General features: G+C 36.3%; 1 protein-coding gene across 1 annotated transcript in view; it reads right to left on the bottom strand.

Annotated features, from left to right (window-relative positions):
* Positions 1–15,178, bottom strand: part of fggy (FGGY carbohydrate kinase domain containing) — a 128,726-nt gene that overhangs the window by 72,044 nt on the left and 41,504 nt on the right. Inside the window, 1 exon segment of the mRNA NM_001126804.1 lies at positions 12,431–12,546. Within this exon segment, the coding sequence (NP_001120276.1) occupies positions 12,431–12,546 (116 nt within the window).

Genomic DNA, 15,178 nt, shown 5'->3' on the forward strand with positions numbered 1-15,178 from the left:
CATTACGAAAGTTGCGTAAAAAGTTGCGCATTTTTCGTAGCGTTAAAACTTACGCGAAAAGTTGCGCATTTTTCGTAGCGTTAAAACTTAACGCTACGAAAAATGCGCAACTTTTCGCGTAAGTTTTAACGCTACGAAAAATGCGCAACTTTTTACGCAACTTTCGTAATGGATACGAAAACTCGCGTTTTTACGCAAAAATCGTATTGGTAACGAAAAATTCGTAAAGAATCCGAAAAAATCGCAAAACATACAAAAAAATCGCAAAATACCGATCATTACGAAAAAAACGCAATCGGACTCCATTCGACCCGTTCGTGGGTGAGTAAATCAGCCCCTAAATGTTGCTCATTTAGACAGATGTCACACAGAGTCAGATCCTGTACCAATTAAAGTAGCATCCAATTACTACTTAAATATGTCCACATTCACTCCTCTGATTCCCATGCAAAAGAACTAGATGACTATTCAAAAAAATAGATTCACACATGTAGTCTAATGTTATATAAAGAGAAATTCTAGGTAACCAGAATACCTTGAGAACCTGTTCAATCAGTCTGTTGTTTTTAATACACATACATGCAAGTGTAGTTTTATCTCTTTTTTTAAAAATTCTAATTAAATGCGGAGCTCTAACCTTTAAAATATTGTTAAGATGCAAGGCTTGATACTATGCAAACACCAAATATGTAATTGAAATTCCTGTTCTGAATCACAGATTTTGGTTTTTCTAAAATATTAACCTGTCCTCTGGGAGTTATACTGGGTAAGCAATTATACTTGGAGGATTTAAAATTTTCTTTAGACTTAATGCTTTAGGCAAAATGTTTCAATTTACTGTACATTTTCACTGTATAGAGAGACAATTTCTCTCTAGGGATCCTACATCTTAAAGTGCAGGAAGCAGATGTTTTTTTATTCGCCATGTAAAGCTCTTTTGGAATTTTTGAATGCAATTGGTACCACTATCTCAGTACAAAGGTTAAAAATGTATGTATACATAGTTACATAGGGTGGAAAAAAAAGACCGAAGTCCATCAAGTTCAACCCTTCTAAGTGAACCCAGCACCCACAATCCTATACTGACCTATCTATACACTCACATACATAAACCATATATACAAACATTTATTTTGATCTATCATTTACTCACACAAGCCATAAACATTGGATAACACCTCTCATGTTCATTCACAAAACATACAATGCATGTTACAAGTACCAGCAGTGCAATATGTAATGTGTTTTAGTGTGTTATGATTCAATATCACAAGTGGAAAACTGCCCTACACAGAGTGAGAGATGCTACAGAATGGAAGGCATAAAGAAACAAATATAACCAATTAAATGAACTAAAGGCACATTTGGATTTGTTAATTCAAATACTGTATATATTCCACTACTGCTTGTGTTGTGTGAAGCATGTATGCATGTTTGTCCTTAAAATTGCACTTCTGGCATTAGTTTCACCATAATTACTGGGAGGCATTTTTATGCATCTTTTGTCCAGCCCAGCATGTGCCTAGGCTATATTTTAATGTTCATTTACAGGAACCATAATTAATGAACTATGCCCCTCTAGGTAAGGTCTGCCCAACAGTTTGGAAACACCTGTTGCAGAGAATGGTCCAGTATTCAAGGACCTCTTTTAAGGGACACTCTTGTACTTCTTAGTGCTCTTGCACTTCTGCTTGGGTTTATATTAAATGGCCCCTTCTGACTGACAATGTCTAGCGTTGCAAAATCTGTTATCCACTAAAATCCCCAAAATCCACACTACCATTTAGTGTTTAAAGGAACAGTAACACCAAAAAATGAAAGTGTTTTAAAGTAATTTAAATACAATGCACTGTTGCCCTGCACTAGTACAACTGGTGTCATTGCTTCAGAAACACTAATATAGTTTATATAAATAAGCTGCTGTGTAGCTGTGGGGGCAGCCATTCAAGCTGGAAAAAAGGAGAAAAGGCACAGGTTACATAGCAGATAACAGATATGCTTGGTAGAATATAATAGGGCTTTATCTGTTATCTGTTGTGTAACCTGTGTCTTTTCTCCTTTGAATGGCTGCCCCCATGGCTACACAGCAGATTTGTTTATATAAACTATAGTTGTCTTCCTGAAGAAAACACACCAGCTGTTCCAGTGCAGGGAACAATGCATTTTACTGTAATTACTTTTATACATTTTCATATTTTGGTGTTGCTGTTCCTTTAACATTTTTGTTATTTCTTCCCGAGTGCATAACCTTGCATTTATCAACATTGGACCCCATTTGCCAATTAGCTGCCTAGTTCTCCAATTTAGTAAAATTTCTCTGGAAATCAGTAATATCCTGCATGGAACTTAGGGTTTTACAAAATTTAGTATCAAAAGGCAGTACTTATGATGCACACGTTAAGGTTATTTATTACAAAATTAAAAGGCCAAGGACAGAACCCTGAGGTACTCTACTAACAACACTGGTCAATTTTATGTTCCAGGCCAATATTCCTTGTAATAAAATCAGTAACAGTCTGCGTGGTATTCTATCAAATACTTTAAAAATCTAAATAGATCTTTTCTAGCCTCCTCATACCAGGCAATAAAAAAAATATTCTCTGTAGATAGTAAATTGGACTTTCCCATGGCTACTGATCTGCTATTAGTTCAACTAAAGGTTACAAAATGATTGGTGCAATATGGCATCTCTATTAGTAAAGCAACCAACCTGTGTAAAGCTAAACTGTGTGTACCTGTGGGAATTGGAGTGTTCTGAGAAGAGCATAATGATGCAGATGGCTTATTAGTTTTCTAACTGATTACATTTGAATACAAATTAATTTGTTCTTCAAAGTTAAAACTGAGATATACTGTCCCTTTAACAAACAGGTGCAGACATATATTATAAACAAGAGACATTTCATTTAAGACCAAAGTATTAAGAATCAACTCTTACAGGATCACAATTGCTGAAATAATTGAAGGGGTGCACAATTGCATGCGCATTTGTTTTACTGAGTTTCAAAGAGAAATCTATGCTTCTTCATAACAAAGCTAAGCGTGCAATAGGGGAATATCAGATTTGGAGAAATAGAGAGCTCAGCATGTTTTTTTATTGATTTTACTTTTCATAATTTGATAATTGCAACCTGAATCCTACAGAGACACAAGCTTACTGTATGTGCCCATCTGGGCAAACTGTTTACTGAGATGTTTAAGGGAATTCTCTATAAATCCTTTTTAGTTAAGACCTTAAACTCATTTTTATCAGTTTTTGCCGTTTCAGTAGTAAATATACATAAACATTTTGCTAGGTGTGCAGTTGAATGTAAGATTGTACAGACAGAGGAGACTTAGCTCAACATGGTACAGCATGCAGCCTCTTTCCACTTCAGTAAATGACATCTGTGCTAAAACATTGCAAAGTGTTACGCTATAATGCATTAATAACCATTTAGTGCTGGGTCGCTTTGATATTATCATTACCTGCTGACTGGCACAGCTCAACGTGAGATTTGGAAACTTAGATTATGTCAAGGTACTTTTATGTTAGTGCTGCAAATTCTATATGGTAAAAACGTGGGCCTAAAAATCTGAACCTGGAGTTAACAGGGATAATTTATCAATGTATTTAACACCAGTGCTAGAGCACTAATGGCCTTGCATCTTACAGCCCACTCCTCATAAATACAGTACTAGTACGGGATCCCTTATCCGGAAACCCCTTATCCAGAAAGCTCCGAATTACGGAAAGGCCATCTCCCATAGACTCCATTATAAGCAAATAATTCAAATTTTTAAAAATGATTTCCTTTTTCTCTGTAGTAATAAAACAGAACATTGCACTTGATCCCAATTAAGGTATAATTAATCCTTACTGGAGGAAACAAGCCTATTGGGTTTATTCAGTATTTAAATTATTTTTAGCAGACTTAAGTTATGGAGATCCAAATTACGGAAAGATCCAAGTCCCAAGCATTCTGGATAACAGTTCCCATACCTGTACTGCCAAACAATGATGCAGGATCATTGTTGCAAGGTGAGTATAAAGGAATGAGTGTTAAATGCCCCCAATATTGGTTGTTTTAAGGAAAATATTGAGCTGATTACAGTCAACAAACTCAGAAAAAAAAGGAAAGCGCTGACAGAAATGCATGTTTTCCCAGCAAGCAGAGACCGCACAGCTGGAAGGTATTTAACAGAAGTTCCCAACATTTTTGCTGCCTCTGCAACTTTCTTTCAGAGCCATCTGTGCTGAATATAAACATGTTGCTGAGGCCATACATTCAGTGGAACACAAATATAATTATTATTTCCAACCTGCTTCCTAGCCAGCCATTTACTGGTCGCGCTCTAATATGTATATATATTGGCAGCCTGAAAGAATTCAACTTCTACAACGTGCTACTGCGGTGGAGTGTCTGATGTATGTAATGAGCAGTTATACATAAAGTTTTTTTTTGCACAAGACACAAGTCATAGTGTAAAAAGGAATATCTAAATTGGGTGCCGTTAGCACTTTTTTGGGCATTTGTTTCTTATAGCCTTACCCATAACTACACCTGGATATGCACTCAGCTTTCCTTATACCAATACCTTATACTTACACTAGTTTTCTCTATTTTTACTTTTCCACTTTAGATAAACGTAATGCTTGTACAAGTGATTTATTTGAAAACAAGCCTAACATTTTGTCTGGATCCCAAGCCTTTGTCAACGTGCTAGTGTGCAGTAAGCAAATGCCTTAAATGCATGCTTCCCTTTCAGCAAGTTGGGCATGATGCATCAAAATGAACACAACTGCACAAATCGTACTCAATTGTGACAAATTCTGGTTGACATCATTTCCAGTGTTTGGTGTGTGGTTGACCTGTGTTCCTTATTCTTTAGGTGCATGTAGGCAGCACCCATTGATGCAGGGTACTCAAGGAACCCTGAAGCTCTATCCTGGTCCGGAGGCAGTGGCAGCTCACGGGTTGCTCTGTGTCAATAGGGGCTTTTACACCCACCTGGCTGCAGGGACTTAGCGGGACCTCAAAAAGCTCTCAAATTGTAGCTTGATTAAATCCATATTATCAAAAAAAAAGTTGACTAAATAAAGAATTTAATCCAAATACTTTGCATTTTAAAGTCTTAACACATTTATCACAACAAAACAGATGTGCAGAGCATAGTTGCTCCAAACCAGTACAGCCCATAGCAGCTAATTAGCACTCACATCTTCAGCTATTGGATTTCATTAATGTTTACTTTTAAATAAATGAGGTAAAAACCCCTAAAGTGAAAGTACAATTCTTTCCTATTGAACCTAGCTTACAAACAAAATTGTAAGTAATTAAATATAGAATCACTGTGTTTGATCCTTTACTGATGTGGGTCAAAAGTTATCTGTATTGAAATAATTAACGTCACTGCTTGCTTTATTCTTATATGTGAATTTGTTCTTGTGGGTTGTACATTATGGTGTAGAGATCTATTTTCTACCATAATCTTTGTATTGCAGCTAGTGGACTACTAATTGTGTTATTGCTTTATATCTATATCTAACAGAGCAATTGTAGTTGTATGTTTTTGGAGATACTGAAGCACTGGAAGAAAATCCATACAATTATAGGAAGTGCAGATACCATTTGCTATCTCATACCATAGTGAGGCTTTTTGGTTTATGTATAGAGCCATTAATCATGTTGGATAACCAGCAGTGTTTTCCCAGCTTCCATGCCACTGCCAATGGCTCACCTTTAAGTCTCTTAGCAGGTGAGAGGGGTAAGATAAGGGGGCTGATTCATCAAAGTACGAGTTCGAATCCCGAAATGGGTAAAATTCGGATTAGATAACATAATTTCTGATGATCGTAAACGTCACAAAAATGCTTACAAAAAAATTGCATTAGTCATGATAATATGGTATTGACGATCTGAAAGTCACAAAATTTTCATATCCGAACGATCATAAACGGCGGGAAAACCTTTCTGACGTTGATCCTTCTGTGGATGATTTTGGAAGCCTCCCAAAGGACTCAATGGCACTCTGCAGCTCCAACCTGGCCCAATACCGAAGCTTGAATGAATCCGAAACTTTTGTACTCGTTGCGACAATAACATTTTGTCGCGTAATTTTTGATGATGAAAAAAACTTGATTTTTTTTTTTTTTTGTATTCGAAGCCAATCGTACTTTGATAAATAGGCCCCTAGGAGTTCATAACAACTACAAAATTGATATTGTGTTTTAGATTAGCAGAGAATGGTTAGCATGGCTGGGCACAACACATTAGACTTTTAAGACAACTACAGGGCTGAAAAATAAAGAAAAGGGTTAACTAAAAATGAATGCTTTGGTTGTGTGAGTTTTATGTGCAGACACTGAGAAGAAGCAATTAAATGGGAGTCTGTACACTGGGTAACCTTTGGTATACCTTAAAATGGAAGAACTGCGCTGTGAAGCCATGATTACATGAATGCAAGGCTTTAAGACAAAATAACAGAACAGCAACTGGTGTAAGGAAAAAAGTAAATACATTTTACAGGCAGCTGTCGAAGATCAGGCCAAGTTCAAAACCAGGAGATCCACAAGAACAGATCAAGGAGGGGCACAGGAGTATGACAACAAGATGGGGAACAAGAAACCAGGCAAAGATTTAGAAACAAGGGACCATATGGGGGTCTCATGAACAAGATCACTGGAATCACAGGTTGTCAAGATCTCTGATAGTAAGCTTAATGACCAAGCACTGAGCAAAGGTTAGGGGCAGGCTTATAAAGGGACTTAATAGAATAATTAGCAGCATATGGGGCTAATGAAAGGGGCAGAGGAAAGGGATCAGACAGCAGGAATACAAGAGGTACATAGGTAAAACTGATGAGGACCAAGCCAAAGAGCCTTCAGTGGCTCAGTTGGTAAGTACACAGTTCCAGAAATACACACACACCAGAGTTTGAATTCCAGCTGGTCCTGACATTTTTTTTTCATGCTTAAACCTTGTATATTGCAGCATTTAAACTTCATGTTCCTATACTTAACTTTATAAAGGAATAGAGTATCACATTCCTAACTCAGCTTGTAGGCATTTCAGGGACATCCATAGGGTTTTATAATTTCTAGGAATGTAACAATTCATAAAGCTGAATATTTTTCAAGCTAAATTGCTGTTTGTAGCTCCAAAATATTGTCTAAATCAATAGCCCCAAATATATGAAAGATTAAGTAGGGTAGCCAAGAAACTAGGTCATTATCAATTGGGAAACCATTTTGAAAAATCCTTTATATGAACTGCTGTAATATATCTGCCAAAAGAAGTTAAAATAGCCAAGAAAAACACTGGAGAAAATGTAATAAAGGGCGTGATTCATGGAATGCAGAAAATGAAGATCATAAAAATGTACCCTGATTTTAAATGAAGGTGTTAATTTGGCGTCTATATATTTTTACTTTATGTTTCTTTTAATTTTAGCCTCCATAGAGCATGTGGGATTGCAACTGCTCCCAATGATGTAATTTTTTGAAATAAACATGTGGAATTAGTATATGTAGGAATTACCTAAATAACATAATTGGGAGCTGACCCAAATACTGGAACGCAATAGTTCCATCTGTTGGGATATTCTCTTTAAAATAAAACCCAGAAGAGAAAAGCTGAGATGTACTCCACCTTAACACATTTCAGAAAATACCAGGGCATAAAAAATAGTTATTTGCTCACTGGGAATTTTTAAAGCAAGCAAAGCTACATGCACAAGAAGTCATGTTTTCAGGGTCTTATTTAACAAAAGGCATTTTCTAAACATTCTCAACTATGGCTGAAAGCAGAATGAGCATAAATTGCATTTGGTGCAGTATAATGTGGTGCCATAAATGAAGGGGACATTACAATTATAAAGGAAAAATATTTGATTAAAGGGATTTATTAGTAATATGTTTTTAATTCATATAACTTTGAGCACTTATTTAAACATTTTTTTTTTATCATTTCAGGGCTTGGATTATAACTGCCTCTTTCCGCTAGACTACAATTCTAGTGTACAAAGTGTCAGGGAATGATTGTACTGCTAAGTACTACTATAAAATGCGCACAGCCTGTGGCAAAGAAAACTAAAACTAAAGGGGAATGACCACCCTCTCCCTTGTTTAGATTGCAGATTTTACCCCCACAGTGCTCCCACGCAGCAATGGAGTACAAAACATGCAATCAAATACTCCATATATAAAAAATTACATCAGAAGCTCTTAAAGGCACAATAGTGCCTTTGTCTGTAAATCATGATGTGCAAAATTGCTGCCATCTCTTGACCTTTGTGCATATGTCCCTTATCATCTCAAACTAACTATTTACAACATCGACTGTCACATAGCCATACTAGCAGAATAGCTTTGTGTTACTTTGTCTTTTGACCCCATACAGGCACCCTAAAAAGGCTGAATCCATTAGGAAACGCTAGTGACTAAGTTTGACCAGTTAGTGAATACCTATGTTTTAAGCATTTGTGTGTAGTACTGAGAGTTGCTTCCTTTAATCTCAGCACCACTTTTAGGGTCTGCTGCCCAAGTCATACCAGCAATCCAACATAACCCAATACATGATGTAATAGAGTACTGTATAAGTGTTGGGCCCAGATGACCTATATGATTTCAAAAAAGTGGCAGGGAGCTTGGATAACTAGTAGGTTGGAAGAAAGAATATTGACATGTAAATATTGTATACACATATCATCTACAGATAATTTTGCCAAGCACAGATGCAACCTTTACACATAACAACCAGAAGATGGACAACGTGTAGAGATAACAAACATTCAGGGCCGGATTTCTCTCGGAGGCGCCCCGAGGCCGCCCCTGTGGGTGTCCCCCTCTGCGCATGCGCGAACGCGCCCCCCAGTGCGCATGCGCGAACGCCACCCCTGACCGTTTGTGAAGGATGCAGGCACTGCTGCTATATGCGGTCTTCTGGAGTATACTCTTACCAGTATCTGTGCCCATTAAACATAAAAAAATTCACCAGAGCTTCAGCAGGTACTAGAAAGCCTGTGCATGCTACCAGATATATGAAATCTTATTATTCCTGGGACCTGAAGCATTTTGTAATGGACAGAAGATGGCGCCTAGGTACTCTGCTGCACTGCTCTGCTTTTTTAGCTCAGGTTTTAAATAGGGCCACTTTTCAATGTAGTAGGCTGTGTGAGAAGGGAGAGGTGAAAATGGGTGTTGAAGGGTAGTTGAGGGGGCTTTTGTACCTAGGGAGACTTAGTTCTCCTTTAAACATCTAATTCGGGGCCAAAGAACAACAAAATGTTTTCTTACAATTTTCTATATGAAAAAAATGCTCATGCCAGTATTTGAGCTGCAAAACCTCAAAGACCATGTGGAAGATCAGAAAAACCTATTAAAATGCTGATTATATTGAATCCAAAAAGCTCTCTGAAACACTTCCAAAACCAAAATACAGATGGAATTTGAGGCTTAAGTTTCCTGTTCAGTTACTTATTTTTTATTTCTGACTCCCTACTCCTCTCCAAATGACTTCCAAATAGTATTGAATTTACATTATATATATATATATATATATATATATATATATATATATTGTCCTACCTACTGTATCAGTACAGTCATGATTTTACACACCCCTACTATGTGTTATGTTGGTTTGTAATTGGTAATAGGAAAAACAGTTAGGTCAGCCTGATTTGGTTCACTGTTCATTTGCAGACCTAGCCAAGGGCACAACTCTATGTCTCAGGCCAGCAAGTTCCTGTTAATTCCAGGAACATGCTTCCAGGAGCATGTCCTTATGAAAGGTGCATCTGACACATTGATGTTATTATAAGAAAGGAAAGCCCTGGAGCTATAAGTGCAGGGGCTGCATGACAAGGGATCCGAATAACCAGCAGCCAGATTACACTGGTTTATGTTTAGACATAAGCCAGGTGCAACTGTGATTAGGTGAGAAGGAAAGAGTTAAGGCAGGAGAAGGCTGGCCTTGGGGGGGGGGGCGGAGAAAGAGAAGGATGTGATGTCAGAAAAAGAAGCACCCACTTTCTCATCTTCTGAGCAGGTAGAAACATGAGGCAGAGCTCTCTCTGTAATATAATTTTATTAGCTGCAGTATATACACATTAACTTCTCAGTATACTGCTGGCTTTGGGGGTAGAACTATTTGGGTAGCCTGCTTGTAGGTTTTTGCTGTATATTAACTGTTTTATTGGTTGGTTGCGCTTACCCTCTATGCTGTGCCATCTGAGCTAGGCACCTGCGGCTAGAGGGAAGTCTAGTGACTTTACCCTCCGAGCTGGGCATGTTCAGCTGAGGCCCTTAAGAGCAGATGAACGGTAAGTTTTGTATCCAGGATGGAATCAAATTGCCTTTAAAAGTCTGTGTAAGCATCCTAGTTTACCACATAGGCAGAGCAAATGGTAATTTGTTGCAAGATAATGCTACCATTCTCTAGTAAAAAAAAAAAATAAAAAATCCTGGCCAATGTAATATGCTAGTTGCTTTTGGTTTTTATGAAATATTCTTGTAGTTTTGGTTTTTGGTACTGGGAATGAATTCCAAACTCTTAAAAAAATTCCCATTTACATGGGTTTATCCTATAGGCTACAGCTCACCCACTGGGTTTGAAGCTGAAACCAGGATAACAGCTCATCAGTAATGTTTAGTTATTTTTTTTTAGGTTTTTTTCTAATACGGTCCAATTTTTCATTAAAGATTAAAAGATTAAAGATTAAAAATTACACCAGTAAAATAAAGAAGACTGTAGTACACATAATAGTCTTACTGTGGCTGGATCATATAGTTCAAATATGAACCCATTCCACATCAGAGAAATTACAGTGCAGGGCTTTATAATAGTTATTTATAACATAAACATCAATGGAATCTAGAGGACTGATTGCTCTCTTTGACCTTTGCTCAAAGCCATTGTCAAGGACTGGCACTGCTAGAAGTTTTGCTCTTTAACTAATTTAGAAATCTATACGGCATTTTGCGTAGGTTTCCTATTTAGCCCATAATTTGACGAAGTATCTTGAAAATAACTTTCTTTATTCTGCAGTATAAAGTCCAAACTGTGTTTAATTCAGTGGGAAAATTAAATAAATCTAACATTTCTAATAATAATAATAACTACATTAGTTATAACTACATTTGTATTTTGTGCCTTCTACAGCAATCTTTGGCTGTCATCGGGATTCTGTGGCAAGGGTTAAAAAAACAATAAAACCCAATAAACAACACTGTAACAGTCAGTTAAAACCACAAACCTTTTATTAAAACATTAAGAGGGATTAGCAAGTACTGGGAGATAATACTAGCCTAATATGTTTTGCACTGTGTGGTTTATTCATGGGAAGAAACAATGTGTTCTGGGTTATACATAGCTGACACCAGGAGTTGAGGCCTTATAGCATAAAGTGAACAAAAAAGCCCTTAAATGCAATGGCACACAGAAAGTGTCACCCATGCTTAATCTCCTCAGTGCAGACAACAAAACTTCAGAAAATACTGTACCTTTTTATTTTGCCTATACTGTATGTTTTTCATGAGATAAACCAAACAATAATGTTCATTGATTTGAATCTGGACTATTGTTCGGTACGTGTTGGCTACAGGAACCAGGAACATCGTTGATGTTCATCTACCTTAAATTCTCTTCTCAGTTTGACCCCAACAGCTCTCTGAATTCACTTTCCTCTCTCATACTGTCTGGCCAAATAGTATCATCTCAGTTTATTTAGCATTCTAACAAGGCAAACTGGAAAGGAACCCAAAGTCTTTACCCTAAAGTGTCCTGTGGCCCTGCACCTTCAAACAAAGGAAAAGAGCTATGCGACAGGGCCCATGCAACAAATTATTTCCACTAACAGAGAACACTGTATGGGCAACTAGCAGTATTCTGTACTTTCGAGCCATGTGATCTGAAACAGAATGAAGACAAGCTACAACTACTCTCATTTCCTTGTTTGTCCATGGACAATGCATCCATTGTGAAGGTGCATCAGTCCATAGTATCACAAAATAGTCCCCCTCACCAAGGTGATATAATTGCCTGGATGAACCCTATAGTATTGTATAAAATCTGCTAAACTGGTATAATAAATATGACCAGCTTTAGATCAACAGATTAACCCTTTATTGAAAACAAAACAAACCATCTGTTGTGGATATCAGCCTCATGGTTGGCATTAAATTTGTAATTAAGACTCACGGCAGTGTGTTCTTTAGATTATTAACCAGTCACTGGCAAAAAACATTTGTTAAAGAATTAATATCTATGTACTTAGGTAAATGGAACATAATTCAAAAATCATGCATGCTAACTAGGGGTTCTCTTTGGTAAGGAATGTTGGAAACAAGAAACCAAAACTAAAATCATAATCACAGTCAAAAACGCCAGAAGCTCCTTGGTAACTTACAGTACTTTACATATTTGTGTGTGGTAAACAATATACTTACCTATTTTAACATAGTTTCCCTCACAAATATCCTCCAACCCAATCTCCTTCCAAAAACTATCATCCCATCCGTGATCTAAAGAATATGTCCATTTGCATACCAGTGTACAAAATGACCTATAAATAAAGCAAAACAGTATAAGAGTAAAGTATAGCTTAATTATTATTATACTCCATTAGGCAAGGATTCTCATGTTGGCTTTTAAATAATAAATTTGATAATATTTTGACTAAACACTAATGACATCTCAAACATTAGAAAGACCTAATTAAGGCATTCAGTGACTTTCCTTCAGAGCAAATAAAAGGTGGTTTCAAAATGCTTTGATTAATTGGAAATCTTTTCTATGTAAGGATGCACAGCATATATCTGTCATCTCAATTTCTACAAAGACGTAAAGTCATCACATTCCACAGTTAATGTCTCCATATTTCATCAGAACATGATGACAGCTTGATGGCATTCTGAGTACAATATTTTGTTGCTATTTGAAATAGCATTGTGATAGTAGTAATATGCTATGTCTTAATCTTTCCACTACAGCAAATTAAAAAAAATTAAAGAATTTTTGTGTGCAGAATTAATTTTTCAAGATATTTGAAACACACATTTCCCATGCTTAAAGGAAAACTATACCTCCAGAATGAATACTTAACCAACAGATTCATTAATCCATTAATTGGCTGATGGGACCTAACATGTATGTGTGCCTTGGCTTGTTTGTGTGCACTGTGAATCCTATGATCCCAGGAGGCAGCCCCTTAATTCTTAAATTTGCAGTTTTCTATTTAGAGGTACCCAGTAGCACATACTACTAAAAAATTATATTTTTATGAAAATGGTTTATTTAAAGGAAGCAGGGTTTTACATATGAGATTGTTTATGCAATATATTTTTATAGAGACCTGCACTGTTTGGGGATATAGTTTTCCTTTAAACAAATCATTATACTATGTATAGTTTTTTTTACAAATTGTTTTCTTGCAAAGTTCAACTTAACAATAAACAATACAAATAATATAGGCAACTTTTTCAAATACAACAAAAAATAATGTAAGTCCTATTTAAATTAGTATGATGAAAAGAGTACTATTCTGAGACAATTTGGAACTGGTCTTCATTTTTTTTAATTATTTAGCTGCTCTTGAGTTTGGAATTTTAGCAGCTATCTCAATGCTAGGGTACAGTTTAACCTAGCAACCAGACAGTGTTTTGAAAGAGAGAGAGGAATATGAGGAGGGCCTAAATAGAAAACAAGTACTGCAATTTTAAAAAAACAATACAATAGTAGCCGTGCTGCCATGGCTGCTGGGGTCAGTGGCCCCCATTTGAGAGCTGGAACATATCAGAAGAGGAAGACAAATAATTACAAAAACTATAAAAAATGAATACCAACAATAAACTTGCTATAACATACTAAAAGTTAACCTGAAGGTGAACCAACCCTTTTAAACATATCACTTGCAGTCTATTATGCACCCATAATAATGGTAATGAACAAACTTGTCACAGTTAAACAAAAAATGTTACATTAAACAAAACATCCACATAACAATTTGCATCCGCCTGATTCAGAACAGAAAGGCAGTGCAGAGTGCAACTATATGGCTGCATTTTGATACAAGTATCTTTAAATAAAAGTGGTTTTGCGGACAACTCATTGTGGAGAAAAGTACAATATGCTTGCAGATCTAAATGAGCCCTATAATCTTATAGAATCTATAATATGTGGCATCAGAAAAACAGAATTTACTGCTCATTGAAGAGCACCTTTGACCTATAAAATTGATGCTACTAATTTCAATGATATTCTACTTATGGAAAAACATCAAATAGAAATTGCATTATATCAAGTAGTAATTGCCCCAATTGTGTCCCTATTAGCTCTTGTTCCTCCAAGTTTGTCAAATGGAATTGTCATTTTTTCACAGAAATTTATCATTGTCAGGTTTACAAATTAAAAAATGCACCTGCTAATTTCTATGTCAAAATAGTACACTGTACACAGGTACACCTAAAATCTATACACATCTTTATGAATAAACTTAGTGTGCTTGGCAGTTTATACTTGCTGGAATTTAGATATCTGGTTGTGGACTAATCACCTACAGTGAAGAAAACCCTACAAGATTTTTATTCATATAACATATTGCAATAGCTTACTGGCAGTTTTAAGGCCAGCATCTGGTCAGCTAATATGTACAGTATTTTTCAAATAGATACAAATGTTGCTGAGACAGTCACCCTGCTATAGCTCCAGCGGTATCCAGGCAGCAAATACCGACCCTAGGGGGACCATTTCCTTAGCGCTAATAGTCACGATTTACTATGCGACAATGCTGCTAAAATTGGAAATCCGAAAACACTCAAGCTTAAACTTGTCGAGATTATGCATAAGTCAATGGCAGATGTCCCTTCCCTTCCTTGAAAGATCTTTGCTTTCGAAACTTTAAAGGTTTTGGATTCTTAACCCTGGTTTTTGTGCCACAATTCAAAAAAGTTGCAGATTTCATGTGATTTTTCCCACACATGCTTTTTAATTTCAGATTTTTTAAGAAATGTCAGACATTTTTGGGAATAAGTTTATTCAAATTTTTAAAAATAAAAAATGAGAGAAGTTACAGTTTTAGTAAACCTGCCTCAAGTCTCTCCCTGACTGGCTTTTAGGCTGATTCCCCTTTGCTTATAATATGGTGTTGTTATTATATTATTAACATGTATTTATGAAGTGCCAATATATTCTTCAGT

This window comes from Xenopus tropicalis, chromosome 4, assembly GCF_000004195.4.
Source record: "Xenopus tropicalis strain Nigerian chromosome 4, UCB_Xtro_10.0, whole genome shotgun sequence".
NCBI lineage: Eukaryota > Metazoa > Chordata > Amphibia > Anura > Pipidae > Xenopus > Xenopus tropicalis.